This window comes from Colobus angolensis, unplaced genomic scaffold, assembly GCF_000951035.1.
Source record: "Colobus angolensis palliatus isolate OR3802 unplaced genomic scaffold, Cang.pa_1.0 Scaffold222, whole genome shotgun sequence".
Classification (NCBI taxonomy): domain Eukaryota; kingdom Metazoa; phylum Chordata; class Mammalia; order Primates; family Cercopithecidae; genus Colobus; species Colobus angolensis.
The window spans coordinates 875,009-898,389 of NW_012115400.1; the positions used below are offsets into that span (position 1 = coordinate 875,009).

The 23,381-nt window shown below is 40.2% G+C and overlaps 1 protein-coding gene across 3 annotated transcripts in view; it reads right to left on the minus strand.

Moving 5' to 3' along the window:
- LOC105513064 (cytochrome P450 3A8) overlaps window positions 1-23,381 on the minus strand; it is a 91,419-nt gene that overhangs the window by 48,663 nt on the left and 19,375 nt on the right. The window contains exons 5-14 of one of the 3 annotated variants that reach the window (XM_011943841.1): window positions 22,010-22,123; window positions 21,660-21,748; window positions 20,249-20,397; window positions 19,031-19,158; window positions 18,281-18,347; window positions 15,507-15,667; window positions 13,234-13,460; window positions 12,021-12,183; window positions 8,880-9,817; window positions 481-600 (exon numbers count right to left, since the gene is read on the minus strand). In XM_011943841.1, the coding sequence (XP_011799231.1) occupies window positions 9,722-9,817; window positions 12,021-12,183; window positions 13,234-13,460; window positions 15,507-15,667; window positions 18,281-18,347; window positions 19,031-19,158; window positions 20,249-20,397; window positions 21,660-21,748; window positions 22,010-22,123 (1,194 nt within the window). In that variant the 3' untranslated portion in view covers window positions 481-600; window positions 8,880-9,721. Of the gene's footprint in view, window positions 1-480; window positions 601-2,326; window positions 2,373-8,879; window positions 9,818-12,020; window positions 12,184-13,233; window positions 13,461-15,506; window positions 15,668-18,280; window positions 18,348-19,030; window positions 19,159-20,248; window positions 20,398-21,659; window positions 21,749-22,009; window positions 22,124-23,381 lie in introns of those variants that run through there. The other 2 variants (XM_011943838.1, XM_011943842.1) reach the window with 2 other exon arrangements.

The window sequence follows — 23,381 nt, forward strand, 5'->3', positions numbered from 1 at the left end:
CAGTAACCAAAACAGCATGGTACTGGTACCAAAACAGATGTATAGACCAATGGAATAGAAGCTGTTCCTATTCAGCCAACCTGGAAGTGCTCCCCTTGATTATTATTTTAAATGTACTTAACTCTGCCTCTAATTGGGACTGAAAACAGTTGAGTACAAAGAAATCAGACTTGCTGGCAGTTAGAGGAAGCTTATTTAGAGACGTCAAAAGGGAAAAGTGAGAAAACAGGAGGCATTTGAAATCAGAAATTTGAAATCACTCTTGAATTTTCTCCAAGTGTCGTAGATACTGAATGACTTGTTCTTGTGTATAAATACTAAGTAGCTCCTTGTCTTTCTGATGTCCTTTTGCTTTTTCATGTGTTGTCTCTAAAATCTCATAAATCCCTGAATGATCACCTCCAGAAGCATGTGGGGAAACTGAGGCTGAGGGAAAGTTAGTGAGTGTCAGAAGGGAATGCACAGTCTTTTTTTTTTTTTTTTTTTTGAGGCGGAGTCTCGCTCTGTCGCCCGGACTGGAGTGCAGTGGCCAGATCTCAGCTCACTGCAAGCTCCACCTCCTGGGTTTACGCCATTCTCCTGCCTCAGCCTCCCGAGTCGCTGGGACTACAGGCACCCACCACCTCGCCCGGCTAGTTTTTGTATTTTTAGTGTGTTAGCCAGGATGGTCTCGATCTCCTGACCTCGTGATCCGCCCGTCTCGGCCTCCCAAAGTGCTGGGATTACAGGCTTGAGCCACAGCGCCCGGTCGCACAGTCTTTTATCTCTTTGTTCATCATCCTTTTCATTTATTTCATGAGCTCACTCTAGAATTCTAGCAAAATTAGAAAGTTACAGACACTGCGGACCTCTTTAGTCTAGCAGATTTAGATAAGTCTGAAGTATATTGTTGAGTGAGAAAATGAGCAAGTGTCAGAATGACAAAATGAACTCACTTTCCAGTTTTCCAGCTTAACATGGAAGTTCTGAGAAAATGTCCCCTCTGCATATCAGACACAGCAAATTGTGACATTTGCTCAGGGTTTTCATTGAAACTTAAAAACAAACCTTCCTGTTTCTACATTTCAGGGGTGACATTTTAACTGTGCAAACAAAGGTCCCAGGAATGTTTATCTTGGGGGTACACCTACTAAAGTGTTGACCTGGAAAAGGTAGTGGGGAAATTACTGCTATGGCAGAGGGAAAAAATATGAAATTCCTAGGTAGTAATTTGACAACAAAGCCCTCACTTGGGAGAACTAAAATCTGAGAAGCAAGCCTCAGGTATGATGGAAAGATTTTCTAAGCCGGAGAGCTGACCACTGCTGCTGGAACTGTGGACATGAGGTCATAATTTTCCATCCAGGGGCCAGGCCCTGGGGAGACCATCAGACTAGGTTAGACACAAAGGTTTGGCCAAAGTTCACAGTCCACATGGCACATGTGACATTCTATTCAGCAACATTAAATATTTAATAATTTCATCAAATTATCCCCTTTCTAGTGATTTTGAATGTGATTCCACCTTTGGGAAAAAAAAGACACAAATTCATTTTTTGCTTAAAGATCTGAGTTTGATAAACAACCACTATCTCATGTCAATTACATCCACTCCCTCCTCAAACTCACTAATAAAGTGCCACCTTTGAATAAAAAGAAGTAAAGCAGAACCCCTTTGTTGTGTGTCTCAAAACGGCAAAAGATATCATGGGGAGTAAGAGCTAAGGTAGAGCCATGGAAAAACCCTCGGGGAATTTAGCATTTGTAGGAGATGATTGAAGCTGGTGCAAATGACCCAATGGTAAATACTTGATCTCCCTAATAAACTGAGTTTCAAAGCTGTCCAGGAGGAAGGGACAAAAGGCTACTCATGAGCTCTTGCTACAGAGAAGAAAGTTTGACTCTCATGTACACAGATAACAAGCCACAATCAAGGGATCCTGTTCCAACTTTTAATACTAACTAAGTATGACTGTACTTTCCTGGGAACATACACGGAACCAAAAGAAATCTTCTTTACGGTGCTCACAAAGTCTGCATATCGAGTTTTGAACATCAGGTTGCTGATCTACCTTGGGATTTGGGCTGTTCAACTGAGGCAAACCTGAGGTTCCTGAGAGTTAGCAAGAAAGCCCCTGTGTGAACCTTGCCATGCTCTGGGTGATGCCTACACACTGTTTCCAAAAGGGTAAAACCTCAGACCTTCCTCTTGCAGAGAAGCATTTTTACTCATGGAACTAGGCTGCTCTTTGCAATCATAAGAAGCAAAAGAACAAGCTCAAAGACATTCGTCTGATGCTAGGACAAAGTAGTTCCCAAAAAAGGCAGAGGTATGGGCCCTGGAATTCTAAGCTTTTTTAAAAGTCCATTGAATGGGTTCCATATCTACAAAGTGAAACAGAAATCAGGTCACAGGGATTGTGATTTTATAGATAAAGGGGCTGGCAAGTCACTGACGGAGGAACTAGAATGCTCAAGAGAAGGAGGTAACATTAAGGCAATAAATAATAACAGTAACTCCAATGGCAATGATTATGTTTGTTCATCAGGTCCTTTCCTGCCTGCACCGAGACCCCAAAAGTCAAAATGATTAGCTAAAAGCAGCTGAAGTCTTCATGGTCCCAATCCTGGAGTGAATACTTGATAAATGTCCTCAAACACGAGTGCTCCTGACAGGTTTAGGCAGGAATTATTCCAGGGCACTTCATTCCTTTATGTCTATTTAGTAAGTAGACTACACTGATTTGGGGATTCTCATCCTAGGTAGAAAGGGTGACTTTTCTTTTGTCTTCAGCCGTGATGATGAGATTTTGCATCACTGCATCCACTCAGTCACAGAGGGTCACCGAGAGCCTGTGGTGACCCTGTCTTTAGAATTTGCTCAGAGGCTTTTATGCTTTCCCTTCCCTCTAAGCTCTGACCCTATTTTAGGATCTGGCCCTTCTTAAACCATCATTCACAGAGAGGTCTTGGAGGAGTCACAGAGTCCTTATTTCTACAGATTGACAACTGTGTTCCAGGCTTCCATTGGCCTTGTAGAAATGCGAGAAACTTTCAGCTACACCTCAGTCTCTGTGGTCAGATGATCTGGTTGATTTGAGCCACTGGGGAGGATGAGTGACTCATATTTCCCTGAATGATAGTGTGTAGAAGAATCACAACTTAAGGAAACAATTTCCAGGATATTCCTCCTCTTGTGGAATCTAGCCTTCCAACTGGTGATATTCATCTGATAAGCAGTGTCAGTGATATGGTCTGAATCTGCCCCTACACAAATCTCATGTTGAAATGTAATCCCCAGTGCTGGTGGTGGGGCCTGATGGGAGGTGATTGAATCCTAGGAGCAGTTTCTCATGGTTTCACACCATCCCCCTTGGGTGCTGTCCTCGTGACAATGTGTTTTATGAGATCTGGTAGTTTATAAGTGTGTGGCACCCCCTCCCCACTCTCTCTTGCTTCTGCTCCAGCCATGTAAGATCTGTCTGCTTCTCTTTCACCTTCTGGCATGATTGTAAATTTCCTGAGGCCTCCCCAGAGGCAGAAGTTGCTATGCTTCCTGTAGAGCCTGCCGAACCATGAGACAATTAAATCTCTTTTCTTTATAAATTATCCAGCCTCAGGTATTTTTTTATAGCAATGCAAGAAAGGACTAATATATCCAGACATGCTAATTTTTTTCAAGGTGATCAGTCACAAATCAGTCAGTTTATTGCCTCTGTACGTCGACTATCTCTGTAGGAAAACCCATTAAGGCTGCTGCTCCCTATGGCAGGCCTACTTGCAACTCATCTTTGATGGGTCATGTATGGACTCCCCCAGCTGGGGGTTCTGGCTTCCCAGTCTGATGTTACTGAGGGGTGGAGGATGGGAGGAAGAAGAAAAGCTGAAGGAAGAGGTTGCCAGCCGCCAGTTCAACTGTGAATCTGCTAGTCCCACAAGGTTGGCTGCAGAGAGGCAAATTAGGAAAATGCAGCTGAAAATTATGGTGTATATAAATGGATCCATATGCCTCATATGTGCTTTCAGCTGAAAGACAGGAGCCTTCTAATGTCCACGTACCTTCCTGTTGATAGCAAAAGATGCAGTATTTTACATAAGTAACCACAAAATTTTCCAGAGAGTTGAATTAAGACCTTGTTTTCTCTTCTAGAATGGGTAGCACTTAAGGCAGTATAGGTTCCAAATATTCTGTACAAATCCAGTGACTCTGACAATATGTGGTAAAATACAACTGAGAAATGGCATGGAGGGTCGTGTTTGGAGGACCCAGCAGAGGCAGCATATAGTGCATTTGGATCCTTGCCCCAGAACAGTTAGTGGAAGTGTGTGCACCATCTACTGAAACCAGAGTGGCCTTCGGTTTTCCCACTCCAGTTTCTTCTTTTGTTGTTGCAGCCATGGCAAATCAATGACACTAATGTCTGCTTCTAAACTTTCTACAAGTTACATGGTCTCTCAGGCCAGGACAAACTATTGAGTTAATGTGTCAGCAGCACTGGCCCCTGAGGAAAGATCTAGGTGAGTATCTAGACTCACATGGTTCCATGTCAAGGCAGAGGCTGTGCTGAGTAAGCTGTTTAGTTTCTTTCCAGCTCCTCTCTGTTTGGTAGAGTAATGCTGCTTTCATTTTCAGTGAAGAGGCTAACAGAAAAGCCAGTCATCTATTGCATGTAATCATGTTGGCCTAAGTAGGGTATGGTCTACACTATAGCTTCTGACTCCTGGGCTGACCAGCATCGTCCAAGGCTAACGTATTGTCTGCCCAGCTGCCCAAATCTGTAGTGACAGCCCCACAACATGGCAGACCACACACAGAGTGACACAGATGGTGCCCCTGTGTCCAGACTTGAAGCACATGAGATGCCAACGGGTTTGCCCTTTGAGTGACCTCCACTGTGGGGCCAGGACCCATGAATATGTCTTTGCAGTTCTACCCTGAGAGTTGAGGAATATTTTCTCACTTCATACAGATCCTACCTGGATGCCTTTGCTATCGTCACTGGCTCACAGTCTTGCCTATTCCCTTGCCCTGAGAGTTTAAGACAGCCTGCTAAGCAGGTATATTCAAAAAGGAGGTATTAAAATAAACTGTCAGGCATGTATATTTAAAAAGACATATGCAATCTTGTCTTAGAGATATACATTCATGCGTTAGACTCGTATTCCTGACATTATTCTAGAAAGGTGGTGTTATTTTATACACATTTATTGTCACAAATACTGAACTAACAGCTCTCTTTTATTATCCAGAAGGAACATGCTGGAAATAGTCTATCTCCAAAAAATTCTGGTTTAAAAATGAATAAATTTAAACCAAATCAATTCATTTAAAAATGTTAGAAAGTGGAAACCATGTTGCCACAACTCACTGAATTCCTAAGCTTTCTGTGAAAGACTTAAAATGAGGTTTATATTTTCTATTTTCATGTCATTGTGGTTCCCTACTCTTAGTAAAAATCAAATGGAGGTAGAAGTCTAATGTGACAGGTTGAGCCTCCACTACCCACAGTGGAAAGTAACTCTTCTCTCCATCTGCTCTAGGATGCCAGGAATCTCACCAGTGAGAGGGTTTGTCCTCCTGTACTGTAACATAAAGGGGAAAATACGTGTAAAATCCAAATTGTCTTTCATGGCTCCTGCCTTTTCAGGCTGCTGGCAGATTCCCATTAGGTGAGAAACAAAGCTGTATATTAATCCTAGCCTCCCAGAGACCAGAGGAAAAAGATTAAAGCAAAGAATAAATCTTCAGAACTTCCTCCAAGTCTCCTTTGCTCTAGAGATTATTCCAGAATGCTTGAAATCCATCCCCACAAGCCACACCTATAGATCTTTACCCATGCAATGCCCTCTGCCTGGAGTGTACCTGTGCCCCTTAGATGACTCCTACACATCCTTCCAAGCCCAGCCAGACAGACCCCTTCTGTTAAAGTCTTTCCTTACCAACCTCCTCACACAGATGTAACCATTTCCTCCTCTGGGTGCCTCCTATCCCCCTCACACAGTCCTATTGTCCTCTTTCCTCTCTACCACCATTGTGGGTTTCTGTGCCTGTTTCCCTTAGCAGAGGTGAGCTCCTCAAGGGCACAGTCTGGTATTATTTACTGTCATGACCCTGGTCCCTAGCAGGGTACTGTACACATGGTGGGTGACCAGAAAGGTTGGTGGAGTTGACTTGGGTGAGAATGCTGGGCCCCTGCGTATCATCCCCTCTGACTCTGTAGAAATAGACTAATTACTCTCAACAATAGGCTAATCGTTGCTTGGGACTCAAATGCAGCCAGCACTGTGTCCCAACTAATGCAATTGGTCTTGTTCCATAAAGGAAAATAATAGAAGGCATGTTCTGCCACCTAATTCCTCAGAAGGTAACATAACATGAAGAGACTTACCTGTTGAGAGTTGTACTGAATGTGTCAAGGAAGATACTGTGTATCAGAAGAACACCCAGAGGCACCCTGTGCCTCTCCTCTATTCATTCCTGTATGAAAGCATTCATCATGTATCTTAAAAGCTGTGCTCCCAGTACTTAGGGTACAAAATTGACTAAGACCCAGACATTAGTTCAGTTGTTTTTATTTGTAGATCCTGCAAATAAGTGAGAACATGCAATGTCTGTTTTTCTGTGCCTGGCTTATTTCACTTAACATGATGACCTCCAGTTCCATCCATGTTATTACAGATAACAGGATCTCATGCTTTTTTTTTGTGGCTGAATTGTACTCCATTGTGTATAATTGGAGTACTTTCTTTATCTATTCATCTGTTGATGGACACTTAGGTTGCTTCCAAATCTTGGCATTTGTGAATAGTGGCTATTGTGAACATGAGAGTGAAGATATCTCTTGAGTATATGGATTTCCTTTCTTTCAGGTATATAGCCAAGCCCTGCGATTTCTGGATCTTATGGTAGCTCTATTTTAATGTTTTGAGGAACCTCCAAACTGTTCTCTATAGTGGTTGTACGAATTCACACCAACAGTGTACAAGGGTTTCCTTTTCTCCACATTCTCGCTGGCATTTGTTGTTGCCCGTCTTTTGGATAAAAGCCATTTTAGCTGGGGTGAGATGCTATCTCACAGTAGTTTTTGATTTCATTTCTCTAATGATCAATGATGTTGAGCACCTTTTTATATGTCTGTGTGGTATTTGTATGTCTTCTTTTGAGAAATGTCTATTCAGGCCGGGCGCAGTGGTTCACGCCTGTAATCCCAGCACTTTGGAAGGCCCAGGTGGGTGGATCACAAGGTCAGGAGATCAAGACTATCCTGGCTAACACGGTGAAACCCTGTCTCTACTAAAAATACAAAAAATTAGCCGGGTGTGGAGGCAGGCGCCTGTAGTCCCAGCCACTTGGGAGGCTGAAGCAGGAGATTGGCATGAACCCGGGAGGGGGAGCTTGCAGTGAACCGAGATTGTGCCACTGCACTCCAGCCTGGGCGACAGAGACTCCATCTCAAAAAAAAAAAAAAAAGAGAGAGAGAGAGAAAAGTCTATTCAAATCTTTTGCCCATTTTTTGATTGGATTATTAGATTGTTTACTACAGAGTTGTTTGAGCTCTTTATATATTCTGGCTATTAATCTGTTGTCAGAGTGTTAGTTTGAAACTATTTTCTCCCATTCTGTGGTTTGTGTCTTCACGTTGTTGATTACTTTTTTTGCAGCACAGAAACTTTTTAACTTGATGTGATTCCATTTGTCCATTTATGGTTTGGTTGCCTGTGCTTGTGGGGTATTACTTCAGAAATTTTTGCCCACACCAATGTCCTGAAGAGTTTTCACAATGTTTTCTTGTAACAGTTTCATAGCTTGAGGTCTTAGATTTCAGTCTGTCTCACTCTGTTGCCCAAGCTGGGGTGCATTGGCATGATCTCAGCTCACTGCAGCTTCCACCTCCCAGGTCCAAATGATACTCCCACGTTAGCTTACTGAGTAGCTGGGACTATAGGCATGCACCACCATGCCCAGCTAACTTTTGTATTTTTTGGTAGAGATGGGGTTTCACCATGTTGGCAGGCTAGTCTCTAACTCCTGACCTCAAGTGATCCACCCGCCTTGGCCTCTCAAAGTTCTGCAAAGTACTGAGATTACAGGCATGAGTCACCCCACTCAGCCAGATTTCAGTCTTTAATCCACCTTGATTTGATTTTTGTGTCTGGTGAGATATAGGGGTCTAGTTTCATTCTTCTGCATACGGATATCCAGTTTTCCCAGCACCATTTATTGAAGAGACTGTCTTTTCCCCAGTGTATGTTCTTGGTAGCATTGTCAAAAATGAGTTCACTGTAAGTGTTTGCATTTGTTTCTGGGTTCTCTATTGTATTTCATTGGTCTATGTGTCTGTGTTCATATAAGAACCATGCTGTTTTGGTTACTATACCTCTGTAGTATAATTTAAAGTCAAGTAATATGATTCCTCCTGTTTTGTTCTTTTTGCTGAAGATAGCTTTGGCTATTCTGGGTCTTTTGTGGTTCCATACAAATTATACGATTTTTTTTCTATTTATTTGAAGAATGTCATTGGTATTTTAAGGGATTGCACTGAATCTGTACATTGCTTTGGGTAGTGTGGACATTTTTAACAATATTGATTCTTACAATATATAAACATGAAATATCCCTTTTTGTGTCTTCAATTCCTTTCATCAGTGTTTTACAGTATTCACTGTAGAGATCTTTCCCTTCTTTGATTAAGTTAATTTCTAGGTATTTAGTTTTATTTGTGACTATCGTAAAAGGGGTTACTTTTTTATTTTTGCCAGATTGTTCACTATGCCATATAGAAATGCTACTAATTTTTGTATGTTGATTTTGTATCCAGCAACATTACTGAATTTGTTTATCAGTTCCAATAGTTCTTTGGGGTCTTTAAGTTTTTACAAATATCAGTCTCCTGTATAGCTGAGTTTACAGGCATGTACCACCATGCCTAGCTAATTTTTGTATTTTTAGTAGAGATGGGATTTCACCATGTTGACCAGGCTGGTTTTGAACTCCTGACCTCAGGCGATCCACCTGGCTCAGCCTCCCAAAGTGCTGGGATTACAGGAATGAGCCACTATGCCTGATCAAAAATGGCATAATTAAACTATGAATATTCTTTCTAAATGGGTAAAGTCACAGCGGATTAGCTTTCACCTATGTTAATAATCAAATTATAGTTCTGACAAAGGCCCCACACCAACAGTGATTACAATGATCAAAAATATTTACTTGTTGGTTCTCATTCAGTTCTATAGATTTCTCCTTAATATGCAGGAAAGCATCTGATAATACTTTTGTAAAATGATCTTTATTGATTTAACATAAAACTTATTATAGAATACTCCAGGTAAAACATGAGATATAAATGTCACTGTTAGAGCCATCAAAATGATTCTTATTTTCATTAATAATTGTGGATGAAATTATTGAGAAATGTTGATTCTCTTATCAGAGCTCAGGAGGAGTTAATGGTGCTAACTAGGGGTGCTTGAACCAGGCTGGAGATAGTCCTATGAGAAGCAGAGGAGCCAAATCTACCTCCCCTGCACTGATTTGGTCATCTCCTTTATATTGCCAAGTACAACACTATACACAGACAGGGAGAAAGCTCAATGCATGTACAGAATCCCTGGTTATTTATGCCATACATTGGATGAAGCCCATCTTCATTTCAGAGTTCTATTCACAAAGTAATTTGAGGTCTCTCATGTTCTGGGGCACAGCTTTCTTGAAAAGCAAAGCAGAAGTCCTTAGTAAAATTCAGGCTCCACTTACGGTCCCATCCCTTGACTCAATCTTTAGAACAATGGGTTTTTCTGTTTGAAGAAGTCCTCCTAAGCGTAATTTCAGCGGGATCTGCAACAGTTAAAAAAGCATATTGAGTAGCATTAAATAAAGCAAAAGTAGAAAGTATCGCATCAAAGTAAAAAAATGCAGTAATGACAATAATGCTTGTAAACATATAAAAACTACTTTCAGCACTATAAATCTTGGATTCTTTATACTTATTCTATAAGATGTGAAGATTGGATAGTGAGAGCATTCACCATCTATCATTTAACAAAATATTTATGGAGTACTCTTCTGTGCCAGGCCTGAGACAAATTCATGGGAACCTGTGTTCTTTATTGATTTAAATCTTAAGTAAAATGGATGAGTTTTAAAAACTTAAACCAGATTATTAAGTATGATGGCAAACTATTTTTGAAGAGTCATATAAAGTTAATTTTGTGTATGTTGAAACTTGCAAGGTAATCCTGAGTAGTTATTGCACATTTTAATTATATGGACAGTCTTCAACTTCCAGAGTCCAGTAATTCCTCCCAGTTGAACCCGTCCAGTGTCAAGATGGGAAGACACCTTCAAGAAACATCATCATTTTATTTTTTAACATCTCCACTTGGCTTGCAAGTGGGGAACCTCTCAATTCCTACAGTGTTTTGACTGAACTTTTAGCCCCATTCTTATTGAGACACTGCTTCAGTATTGAGGGGACACAACAGAGTGATATTCTGATCACCATGGAGTAATGGGCATGAAAATGACCATGGAGATCAAGAAGTGCCAGCTTGGGAGCTTACCAAGGAGTACCTTCCCCATCCCAGGTGTGCCAGAGGACCACTTTTATTCAGGTCTGAGTCCCCTGCCTGAGCACATATAGGATAGCTACACAGCTGGCCTAAAGCCACCAATAATACAGAATATGAAAATAATATGGAAACTATTTCTATCTTCTTCCTCTCCTATATAGAACGCCTATTTAAGGGGTGGAGTTGAATAATAAATACGTGAGACTTAGAAATAAGATTTATAGGGTCTTGTTTAATATGAATCAGTGACATCTGTTCTTTAACTTCTTCAGAGAAAATATTTTAAATCTTTCTATAAATATAACACCTTATTATTTAAAAATTTTCAAAACCCACGAATGTTTTCACTGCAGACAGACATGCATGCGCACATGTGCGCGCACACACACACACACACACATGCATATGCACGAATAGCATTTGTTAAAGGTTCACATTAAGTAGCTTAATATATGTATGCAAGCCATCAACTGCACATCACTCCTTAAACATTGACCAAATGCTTGCGTTAGATACAGTCCCTTGCAAGGCACCACTGGGATATTTTAAAAGGAATAAAATGAGAGGACATTGTTAATGGAGGTGGGAAGACATTCTTAGATACAGAGAAAATATACAGAATAACACTCAATGATTCAATGGCAAATTGTGAAATTATATGATAATAGCCTCCAGTATCCAATAACAGAGCAGAGAAGTAAATGGACCCTGGACTAGGAGGAGAAGACACTTTGGAGGGGCTTGGGAATTGAACTAGGACTTGAAAGATAAGAACAAAATGAGGAGAAAGGGAACAACATTAATAGAGTTATAACTGGGTTGAAATGGAGCCCAACTGAATGGAGCTAGGCACCTGGAAGGTGAGGTCAGTCAGGATGACCTTGGACTGTGGTAGTCCTTCATGTCCACCAGAAACGCCTTGTATTAGTCATTCTCAACCTTGTCTTCAGATGAGAAGCAATGGGGGAGCTTTTAAAGCTACACTCTGGGAAAATTCGTTTAGAATTTCTGTGCTATCCCAGGCATCATGAATTTTTAAAGCTCCCTGGTGATTCCAAGGTACAGTAAGTGGTTGGGAGCCACTGTCATAAGACAGTTTCTACAAGTTCTGGTAGGGGAGAGCAGCATTCAAAAGTCACAACAAGGTAATCATTGCACTTTATGATTGTGCAAAATACTTCCCCATCTTTCCAATCAACTTGAAACTGAAACTTTGCTCAAGTTCAAGGAGACTGCAGATAATCATGCCATGCTAATCTACATGGACTTCACATGATGTTTTTAATGCTACGGCTTTTGACCTCCAGAACTGGAGCACCCTTAAAGATCACAGATGGGCCCAAATAGATTCCTTGGCCCATAGAACAAATTAGTAAACGATTAAACAAGCATATTCTTTTTAAAAAATATAGACCTTTAGGTTAAAAGGATTCTTAATAAAACATTATTTTTATAGAAAATTGACTAACCTGTGTTTCTTTACAAGGTTTGAAGGAGAAGTTCTGAAGGACTCTGATTAGAGCAAGTTTCATGTTCATGACAGCAAACCTCATGCCAATGCAGTTTCTGGGTCCATTTCCAAATGGCGTGTATATGTAAGGATCTATGTTGTCCTTGTTCTTCTTGCTGAACCTGGTTCCACATTGGTAGATTTTTTAAAAGTTAATGACATAATGCCCCTAAGAGTTACATGTAAGGTTTCTCACTTGGGGCCCACCCCTCCACTAGTAGTACACAGGATACTTTTGTGGGCTGGTCACTGAAATCCTGCTATGCTTATTTTGCTATGAGAATTGTATGCTACAGATCCTTTCTACTCTCCTTACACTATAGGAGCTTTCAGTCTTGTTGAGATGAGATAAATAGTGTTGCAAAGAATACTTATTTCTAAATACTGAAATTATATTCAGGGTGGTGATGTGTTCATACTATAAAAAGCACATAAGTGATGAGACTGAGTGATGGAAAAGTAGGTTCCTGCCTCAACTCACGCTTATGTTGGTCATGAAGAAGAAGGGGAAATTGTCTTGCACTATTTCAAAATTGTTATTTGGCACTTTCCTTCTCGTCTCCTCTCTTGTTTTTCTAATTCTCCTCCTTCTCCTCCCTACCTTGTCTTATCTCTCCTTCTCCTCCTTGTTCTCTCCATCTCTCCCTCTTTCTCCCCCACGCCTCCATAGAATAGTTTAAGTCAGATAATGTACACGGGAGTATGATGCTACTGTACCAGTGCAAAGCAGTATCATCACTGCTTTCTTTGTCTATCTCTTCCACTAAGCTATAGACTCTTTGAAGATTAGACCCATGTTTTTTATTCAAATTTTATTCCTAAATATTTGATTATATTTATGAAAAAATATTCATTTGGGGGACATAATAATAGCATTGTGATCATGTGTTTCTAAAAGAGTCCTTATATTTTAGACACTTATGACCCATAAGGACATAATTGATGACCTTCATCTTAAGTTTTTGGGACTGTGGATGGCTGTAGTTTTCTTTTTTCTAGTCTGTGGTTTGTAAAGTGTGACAATAATCAATTTGATGATTTAAAAAACTTCTAAATATAAAAAGACAAGCAAATAATTACATAAACCCATGACCGTCCTGTAGATTAAGAGAGACAGAATATGCTTGAACCAGGCTGGTTGAGGGAGGGCTCCCTTCCCAGGGGCCTTGTACCTTTCAGGGAGGAACTTCTCAGGCTCTGGCCAGTACTTTGGGTCATGGTGAAGAGCATAGCTTGGAATCATCACCACCACCCCTTTAGGTATGAATATCCCATTGATTTCAACATCTTTTTTGCAGACCCTCTCAAGTCTCATAGCAATTGGGAATATTCTGAGTGTTTCATTCACCACCATGTCAAGATACTCCATCTGTAGCACAGTATCATAGGTGGGTGGTGCCTGGAAAGAAAGAAACGGATTTGGATAAATTGAGATTTTGAATTAACTTTTAACTCAGTCCATCCAGTACTACTGAAGTATTAGGAGCTCCAGAGACTAACTCATACTGGTAAAGGATCGAAGCATTTATAAAGTGTTTTAATAACTGTCGTGCCCGTTGATGTGCTCAATGGCCCACTGAGATGTGTGGAGGTGTTATGAAGTGGGGAGACATTTGGGACAGCTCTCACCCCAGGGACTGAAATCCTTAGCATAACCGTGTAGTGGTTTTGGTTTCTCGTGGAAACAAATGTGACTAATAGCCTATGACCACTAAGATCAAAAAAATATGAGAAAGTGATTGTCACCTTTCAAAAGCAGATCAAACGTCAGTAATCAAAAAAGTAAAAACAGATAAAAAGAGCAAATTCCTGTGTTGATGTGTGGACACAGGGAGGGGAACATCACACACCGGGGCCTGTTGGAGGTGTGGGGAGGGGGTGCTGGAGGAGGTATAGCATTAGGAGAAATACCTAATCTAGATGATGAGTTGATGGGTGCAGCAAACCACCAAGGCACATGTATACCTATGTAACAAACCTGCACTTTCAGCACATGTACCCCGGAACTTAAAGTAAAATAATAATAATAATAATAAAGAAAGATTTACAGTCAATTCATGGAATATTTTTAGTGTTTGCCTTGTGTGTGTGTTTATACAAATATGCTCAAACCAAAAAAAAAAAAACAAAAACAAATTATCTGTGCTACACAAGGATTATTGGTTGCAAAGTCCTGCTTATATATATAAAACAAAAGAGTTACAAAGCAGGATTTGTATTTTATATATACACACTTATAAAAGGAGGACTTTTGTTATATACATAAAATGTGGAGAGAAACACTATATTATATAAAATCCCTATAAAATAATTTGAGGATAAACTAGTCCCTTTCTATCCCAAAAATGACAAAGAAGGTTCTGGTTGGATGTAACCAAAGCACATGATTTCAATGCTAGTGGAAGTTATAAGGAGGATAGAACCCCACGCAGCCCTGTCCTCACTTGCTGAAACAGTCTCCTAGTTGTTGCTTCAGGGATGGACTGTAATCTCTAAAGAACATTCCTTTGTGTTCACCTCATTGCCAGCCCCAAAGCCGTGTCTCTTCATGCCACAAAGAATCCCAGTTTTGGCAGAGGTCTGAAAACAGTGGAGGTGATATGCACCTAATGTTTGGTGTTATATTTGGAAAGCAATATTATTGAGTTTTAAGACTAGCTCAGGAGACAGATACCCTGGTTCCTAGCCTGGCTTCTTCACCAGTTACTACCTGACTGGAACATAAGATAGGTGTGGGAAGAGCTGGGTCAGCCTGCACAGCACACCCAGGGCCAGGCTCCGTCAGACCCCAGCCAGACCAGAGCAAGTCCTGCCAAAATCAGCAGAGCTCACTATCCAACCATGATGTGTGGAAGACATGAAGTAGGGAGATACTCGGGATGGCTTTCACCCCAGGAACTGAAATCCTTAGCATAACCATGTAGTGGTTTGACTAACAGGCTATGACCACTAGCATCAAATAAAATATGAGAAAGTGATTGTCACCTTTCGAATAAAAAGGTCACACGTCTGTAATCAAGAAAGTAAAAACAGATAAAAAGAGCAAATTCCTGTGTCCATGTGTGGACACAGGGAGGGGAACATCACATACCACTATGGTGCCTGCTCCAACCACATAATTCACAACCAAAACCAATGTGAAATGAGTGTGAGCAATAAATGCTTATTGCTAGATGCCACTGAGGTTTTTTGAGGTTTTTTCCTTAGCATTATTGTGGTAACAGAAAGCAGATGAACCAGGTACAGCACTGTTTTACAAAGATCTTATGCTTCTGCCAGTAGCAACAATTCCCTATGTTTCTTTTCTTTTCAGAGTCTTCCTACAGAGTGTCAGTGAAAGAATCAGTGATTTTGCTTTTTATAAAAATTTTCCTGGGGAGTGGTGAGGAGACATTTTTGCTAAGGCTTCACCTCATCTCTCCTTCTCCCTGTATCATCCACTCACCTTATTGGGTAAAACTGCATCAATTTCCTCCTGCAGTTTCTGCTGGACATCAGGGTGAGTGGCCAGTTCATACATAATGAAGGAAAGAACACTGCTCGTGGTTTCATAGCCAGCAAAAATGAAGATAATTGATTGGGCCACGAGCTCCAGATCAGACAGAGCTGAAAGGAGAGGAAAGACATTTTAGGTAAATCAGGTCAATGTAGGACATCACAGTTTAGATGAAGAGAAATCTAAGTGAAGCCCTCAAATCCCGAAGGGAAAAAAATAGAAAAGCAATTCAGAGGTACACTTGGGATGGTTTCACTCTGATGTGTGTCTTACAGAACCAGAATAAGGCAAATCATTTTAATCCAGTTTTCCCCAAGGTCTTCGAGAATGTGGGCCATCCACTCCTCCTCATGCCATCCCCGCCACCTGCACGTCTCAGTAATTTCCAGAGAGAGCATTTCTTCATAACATACTCGGTGTTATGGGTGTGCTCCTTGAATGATCCTAAAAATACTTTATTGTAAGTTAATATGAAGTAGTCTTCTCCCCCAAGAAAAATGTAATTTATTTTAGCTACAATATACCTTGACAAACTTTGAGAGAATTTGCAATATTAATGGTTAAATGTAGGGAAAATTAAAGGACATTTCCCGTAGATATGTTTGAGGGAACTTAAGAGACCAGTATTGAACTACAGACCACCTCTTGGTACCCAAAGTGTGGTCCATGGGTCAGAAGCATCTAGGAGCTCATTAGAAATGCAAAATCTCAAACCCCACCCTTGAACTACTGATTCAAAATCTGAACTTTCACAAGATGTGGTGATTTGTGTGCATAGCCCAGCTTGAGAAGCATGGATTATATCTTTGAGAGGCATCAGGTGATAGATCTAGGCTACAGTTCTCAGAATTGACTATCTCCGGATTTACAAGAATGAGAGATGGAGCCGGGCACGGTGGCTCACGTCTATAATCCCAGCACTTTGGGAGGCCGAAGCGGGCCGATCAAGAGGTCAGGAGAACGAGACCATCCTGGCTAACATGGTGAAACCCCGTCTCTACTAAAAATACAAAAAATTATCCAGGCATGGTGGTGGGCGCCTGTAGTCCCAGCTACTGGGGAGGCTGAGGCAGGAGAATGGCATGAACCCGGGAGGCGGAGCTTTCAGTGAGCCGAGATCGTGCCACAGCACTCCAGTCTGGGTGACAGAGTGAGACTCCATCTCAGAAAAAAAAAAAAAAAAAACAAGATGAGAGATGGACAAAAAGCTAGATGAGTGGTGTTGATTGCAATCTGATGAATGGCATTAAGATAGCATAAGCTCCTATGATGACAAGTTGGCCCCCCTTCTGGTTTTCTCCTGAGGGAAGGTCAGGGTGGTCTATCACTGGTCTGTTTGATCAGGACTGGATTAGGACTTTTAAAGACCTAGAACACAGAAATAAATATGGTGCCTGCTCCAACAATGTAATTCACAACTAAAACCAATATGAAAGGAGTGTGAGAAAGGTTGACAGAGCTGTGATTTACCAGTGAAGACTTCTGTGATGCAGTTGTGGGTAAATTCAACTACCTAATCATTGCATTCAGATATCATGAACCTGATGATACTGATGTGAAATTGAACTATAATCTCAAAGTTTAGAGCTCTGCTGTCCAATGTGGTAGCCACTATCTACTAGTGGCTATTGAAAATCAAATTGTATTCAATTAAACTGAAACACCATTTAAAATTGATCTTCAGTGGCACTAGCCATATATCCAGTGCTAAAAAGCCATATGTGTCTTTGATTTCTATATGAAACAGTAAAACAATAGACTATTTCCTTTATCACAGCAAGTTGTATTGGGATAGACAGATGAATAGATAGATGATAGATAGATAATAGATAAGTAGATAGATGATAGACAGATAAATGATAGATGATAGATAGATAGATGCATAGATACATAGATAGACATACAGACAAAAGTAGATGTAGACACGGACATATTTAAAGCGGTATGCTGCAGTCAGTCCAGTCCTGCTCTCTAGAACCAATAGTTAAATATTCAGGAATTTTATGAGATAGTTGCCAAGTCTTGGTGGCTTGAAATTGATCATGGTCATCATTTCACCACTGTCATAGTCATAGTGACTTCAGTAAAAACCACACATGGGTTGTAAAATTAGTAGGTGAAACATTGAAGACAAAGAGGATATTTACACAGTCTCAGAGGTTTTCCCCACAAGTTACTAAGCCATTCCAAAGGAGAAAATAACTTTGCAGTGGATTAACCTGATTGAACATACTTTCAGCTAAAATCACCCTTATTGGAACAGTGTGGCTCCTGATTGGATGTTAGATGTATTAGGTTGCTGCAAAAGTTATTGCAGGATTTTGCCATTACTTTTCATTGCTTTTTTCTGCAATGAAAAGTAATGGCAAAACGCACAATAACTTTTGCAGCAACCTAATAAATTTACAGGTAGAAGTTTTGATTCATTGGATCTGGAAGAGGCCGAGAACTGGCATTTGATCTGATGTAGGTGATCCACAGACCGCTGACTGACTTTCTAGCATGCCAGGTTTGCTTAGGTTGCCCTTTAATCTTAGAACGTGGCTCTCTATGCCTGTATGCCTCTAGAAAGTGTCTCCAGCTACCATTTGTAACATTCAAACATGTGTCGTTTTCCTATGTGGCAGAAATTCTCATCCTCTTGGAATACTTCCTGCACATTTTCAGAACAAGGACCTCCCTCTGAGTGCCCCACCAGTAGCCCCCAGAAGCACTCTGATTACCTTTGTGGGACTCAGTTTCTTTCGAATTCTGAGAGTCAATCATCAGCTGAAGGAAATCCACTCGGTGCTAGAAGCAAAAAGAGAAATTTCATTGACAGAAAGTGACTCCTGAAGTCAGAAGTAAATCAGAAGAGCAGTCCTTAATCTCCCTTCAGAGTATGGGTCCTTGAAGACCAGAAATCTGATGGGTGTTGCCTGAGTCACTAGTGAAAAAAATATCCTTCTAAATCCTTGGAAAGCAGGATGTTTTCCTGAAACAAATCTGGCTATCATGTGAGATGGCTCAAATTTAACCCACACTACACTTCAGCAGGTGGCCTGATACGGCCTTTCATTGGAGAATGGGTAAAATAACAGGTTTGTACTTGAAATGAGTCCACCAATCTATGATCTGGGGAAAGCATAATACCAGTAAAATATATTTCCAAACAGTAATGTTTATCCTCTATCAATTTATTGAAGGGAAATAAAGTGGTAAAGTTTTATCTCAATAAAATTTATGCCATGGCATGCTAACTGTTGTGTCTGATATCAAATTTTATGTGCTGTCTCTGACTCATTCTCATATCTCCTTCCCCAAACTCCACTTTCTGCATTCCTACCAAATGAATTCTCTTGCTCTAAACATGAGTAGTCTTTACGTTAAAATCATTCTTTAAAAACATACAGGTAAGTGCACCAATCATATGTATATTATCTAAAAAATTATGAAAAACTAAACACCCTCCTATAACTGCCACCAGATTTTACCTTTTGTGTATCTTTGAGGCGACTTTCTTTTATCCTTTTTACAGATTTTCTTAAAAAACTTGTAACTTCTCTTGGAAAAACAGAGATATTTAATACTTCAAGAATTGGGGTGAGAAATGGGAAGATTGCTGTAGGAAAACCAAAACAAAAACAGAAAAAGAAATCCACTGTGAAAATGCAAAATTTACCTGGAGCAATTCTAATTTTCTCTACCCATCAGAAGAGTAAAAGACATCAAAGTTCTCAACTGGAAGCCATTCCTTCTATGACTTTTGCCCTTTCACAGGCTAGTGGCTGAGCAAGGGCAGGTCTATGCATAGGGACCACCACAGCAATGAGATCAGCAGCCCCTTGTGCATCTTTTGAATGATAAAAGGAACAAAATTCAATGCCTTAATCTCTTTGCCTTTATCTATTGGACTAGAGTCTCCTAGAATAACCCAAATCATAATCTGAAGCTCAAAATTAATCTTGCTATTCAAGAAATAGTAGGTAGTCAAGATAGAAATAACACATCGTATCTCTGTCACCTATCATGGAATAAAGCTAAAATCAATAAGGGAAAGAAAATTGGGAAACTCACACATATGTGGAAGTTAAAGAATAAACGTTCAAGTAACCAATGAGTCAAAGTAGAAACCAAAAGGGCACATAGAAACTGTTTTGAGGTGAACAAAAATGAAGATGTGATAGGCCACAATCTCATGGGATTTAGCAAAGAAATTGCTCAGAGGGAAATTTATAGCTGTAACGTCTAAATTTAGAGAACAAAAAGTCACAAATCAATCATCTACATTCTTGCCACAACACAGTAAATGAAGAAGGGCAAACTAAGCCTGAAGCCAGCAGAAGAAAGAAAATAATACAGACTAAAGTACAAATTCGTGAACTAGAGAATAAAAAAAAACCCTGACAAATTAATATCATTTCTATGAAGTGTCCAGAATAGGCAAATCTATAAAAGCAGAGAGCTGATCAGTGGTTGCATATGATGACAGGGTTTGTGGCAGGGGGTTGATAGCTAAACATGTATGAGGTCTCTAGATTGACAAAAAAAGTTTTGAAGTTTAAAATGGTGATAGTCACACATATCTTCAAATGTACTACAAATCATTGAACTGTACGTTTTAAGTGGATGAATTACATGGTGATTTACATCTCAATAAAGCAGTTATTTTTAAGAGAGAAAAAGAGAAAAGGAAATAGTAGTCCACATACTTATTGAAAGAAAGAATGGATCTAAGAAATCAAATCTTAAAAGCTTCTTGGTGTTTTCCACAAAGGGGTCTTGTGGATTGTTGAGAGAGTCGATATTCACTCCAAATGATGTGCTAGTGATCACGTCCATGCTGTAGGCCCCAAAGACGCTGAGTGGAGAAAGATGTGGAAAATTAAAATTAACACCTCTTTACAATCCTTTCACTATACGTGCAACAGGAAATCCATATGTCTAGTCAAGACAAAGAGCCACAGACTTTCAGAACTATCTACTGGATCATGTCCCATCACACTCCATCAGAAGGTGGTTATCGGGTGCCAGTGATGCAGCTGGCCCTACACTGGGGGTCATGGAGATACTTGACTGAATTAGACTTACCTCTGAGGTCAAGGAGCCCAGTCATAGGAAGACAGAAGCCCATTATCAGAAAACTGTAGTAGCAGGTGTTGAGTGTGGATGATATAAGATGTGTAAGCACTGTGCTTCAGCAGGACAAGAGTAGAATAATTAACTCTTCCTAAGGGGCTCAAGAAAGGTGGCATTGCCTGACTACAGACTTTATGCCCAGAGCTGATTTCTCTTCAGCACTTTACAAAGCAACAATACCCTGTTCTGCGTTCCTAGGAATATCATCCTTATTCTCTATACTCCCTGCTCAAGCTTTGGAAATTTCCACTATCCCCAGCTGTGGTGAGCTGAAGTTGCCCTGAAGGCAGAATTATTTTTGTAAAATATAATGACCAAGAATGTTCTGGTTAAAAAAAAGAATCTCTCAAAATTTGATTTGGAAATTTCTATAGTAAGTGACCACATATCCAGCTCTGCCCAGGACAGGCTCAGATTACACCTGTTGTTCCTGCATAAGTGTAGACAGCAAAAAATAGGCTTGCCCTACCTACAGCGTTTTTACCACCTTCTCTCCTTGAGACCAGAGGAAGCAGAAGTGGTGGGAATGTTTAATATTTAGTATTCCACTGATGTCCTCAGAAAAAAACATGAAAGGATCAAAGTTATTCTAAGTTCTCCATTATAACTTTCCCACCCTACTCACTGCCAACCAACAGATACCAAGTGCCTTCCCCTTCCACCATCCCATACACTCCATGCTTAAAAATTTGGCACAATCACACTTTTTCCCCCTTAAGGATGTATTTAGTTTTCCAGAATATCCAAGGTGACGATTTAATGGATATGTAAACCCTGGGCCCTGTGCGCAGGGGAGAAGATCCTTTTCCTCCAGCTGCCCCATCTCATTGGAGCTTCCCCATCTTGGGAGACCCATTGAAGTTGCATTACCACAGCCCTCCTTTTGGTCGCTGGAATAACCCAACAGTGGGAATATCAGCTCCATGGCAGGCAGCTGGAGGGGATCATGACAGCTCAGAACCGCAAGGCTGTGCTCCTACTTACTCTTTCAAGGTGACAGGCTTGCCTGTCTCTGTTTCACGCCTCAGATTTCTCACCAACACATCTCCATACTTGGCAATGATAGGGACCATCTAAGCACAAAACACAATACAACCCATAGTTAAATGTGCAGACTCTAGTCCCAGAAGGACATGGCTTTCCCCAGCATGGAGCAGTGATATTTTATAATGAATTTTGTAATGTCTTTTCTGCACATAATGATAAAATACCATTTTTAGGAAGCTCAAATTCAGTGGACTACCTCTTGGAAAGGGACTGTGATCTTACTTCATACCTGTCCCCACCAGGCTCATTCTTTAAGTTTCTTATTAAAACTCATGTTGTTTTCATACCTCCTTGAGTTTTCCACTGGTGAAGGTTGGAGACAGCAATGATCGTATTCTCTTCCATTCTTCATCCTCAGCTATAGAGATGGCATATTTCATAAATCCCACTGGACCAAAAGGCTAGAGTTCAAAGCAGAAATATTCTGTCCTACATCAGTTGTGGAGATCTCCATGGTTGTAGAAAATGTGTTAAACAGGCATCACATATTTAACAAATATTTAGTGACTGTCTACTAGGTGACAGACAGGCCCTATGCTAGATGCTCAATAGAGATTTATCCCAGATGCCCAGTGTTCTGGGATGTATTTGTGTGGGGGGGCAGCATTCGGGAGACCCAGCCACCTGATGTGGTCTCCAGCCTGTATAACCCAGTCACCTTTTACATGCAAAGTATCCACATGGTAGGGAACGTGTTCTTCCAGTAGAACAGACAGAATCAAGACCTATCACTTCTGCAGTGTAGTGAAGGAGAGGAGACAGACAAGCAGGTGACTTTGGTGGACTGTATGTTGCCTCAGACGAGCTGTCAGTATGTTCTCCTACAGCATGGGCAATGTGAAAAGAGGTGCCTCGATGTGGCGGTTTTAAAAAAAAATAGTAGGTAATACCTTTAAAACTAGGAACATATTTTGAAGAAATAACATGATTTCATAAACATTCTTTTCTCTTAATTTTTTATTCCATTGATAGAAAGAAAAAAAGAGATAATTATTTTTGCCAACTTGGAACTGGCCTATCAAGCCAACACGCTTGAAACTTTCTTTCGTCTTCCATAACCATTTTTTTTATAATGAGTACTTCCAGCATTCATTTATGATAAAAACTCAGGAAACTAGGGAGAGAAAATTCCTCAATTTGATAAAGAGAATCTACAAAAAAAGAAAAAAAAAACAGCCCACTTCATCAAAATCATGCTTAATGATCAAAGACCAAAGGCTTCCCTCCTAACATTAGGAACAATTCAAAAATTCACCACATTTACTCAACATTATACTGGGAAGTCCTAGTGCAATAGACAAGGGAAAAGAAATAAAAGGCATACAGATTGGAAAGGAAATCAGAGAATTGTCTCTATTTTCAAGTGACATAATTGACAATATGTAAAATCTCAAGGAATATACAAAATGACTTCTAGAACTACTATGCCAGTTCTGCAAGGTTCTAGGATACCAGATCAACACACAAAAACAAAGCACATTTCTGTGTAACAATAATCAATATCTGAAAATACAAGAAAAACGTAGTATCATTTATAGTCATTCCAACAAAAATGAAATAATTTAGCTGTAAATCTAACAAAACATGTACAGAATCTCTATGCTGAAAACTACAAAATGTTATAAGCAATCAAAGAAAACCTAAGGCAATGGAAAGGCA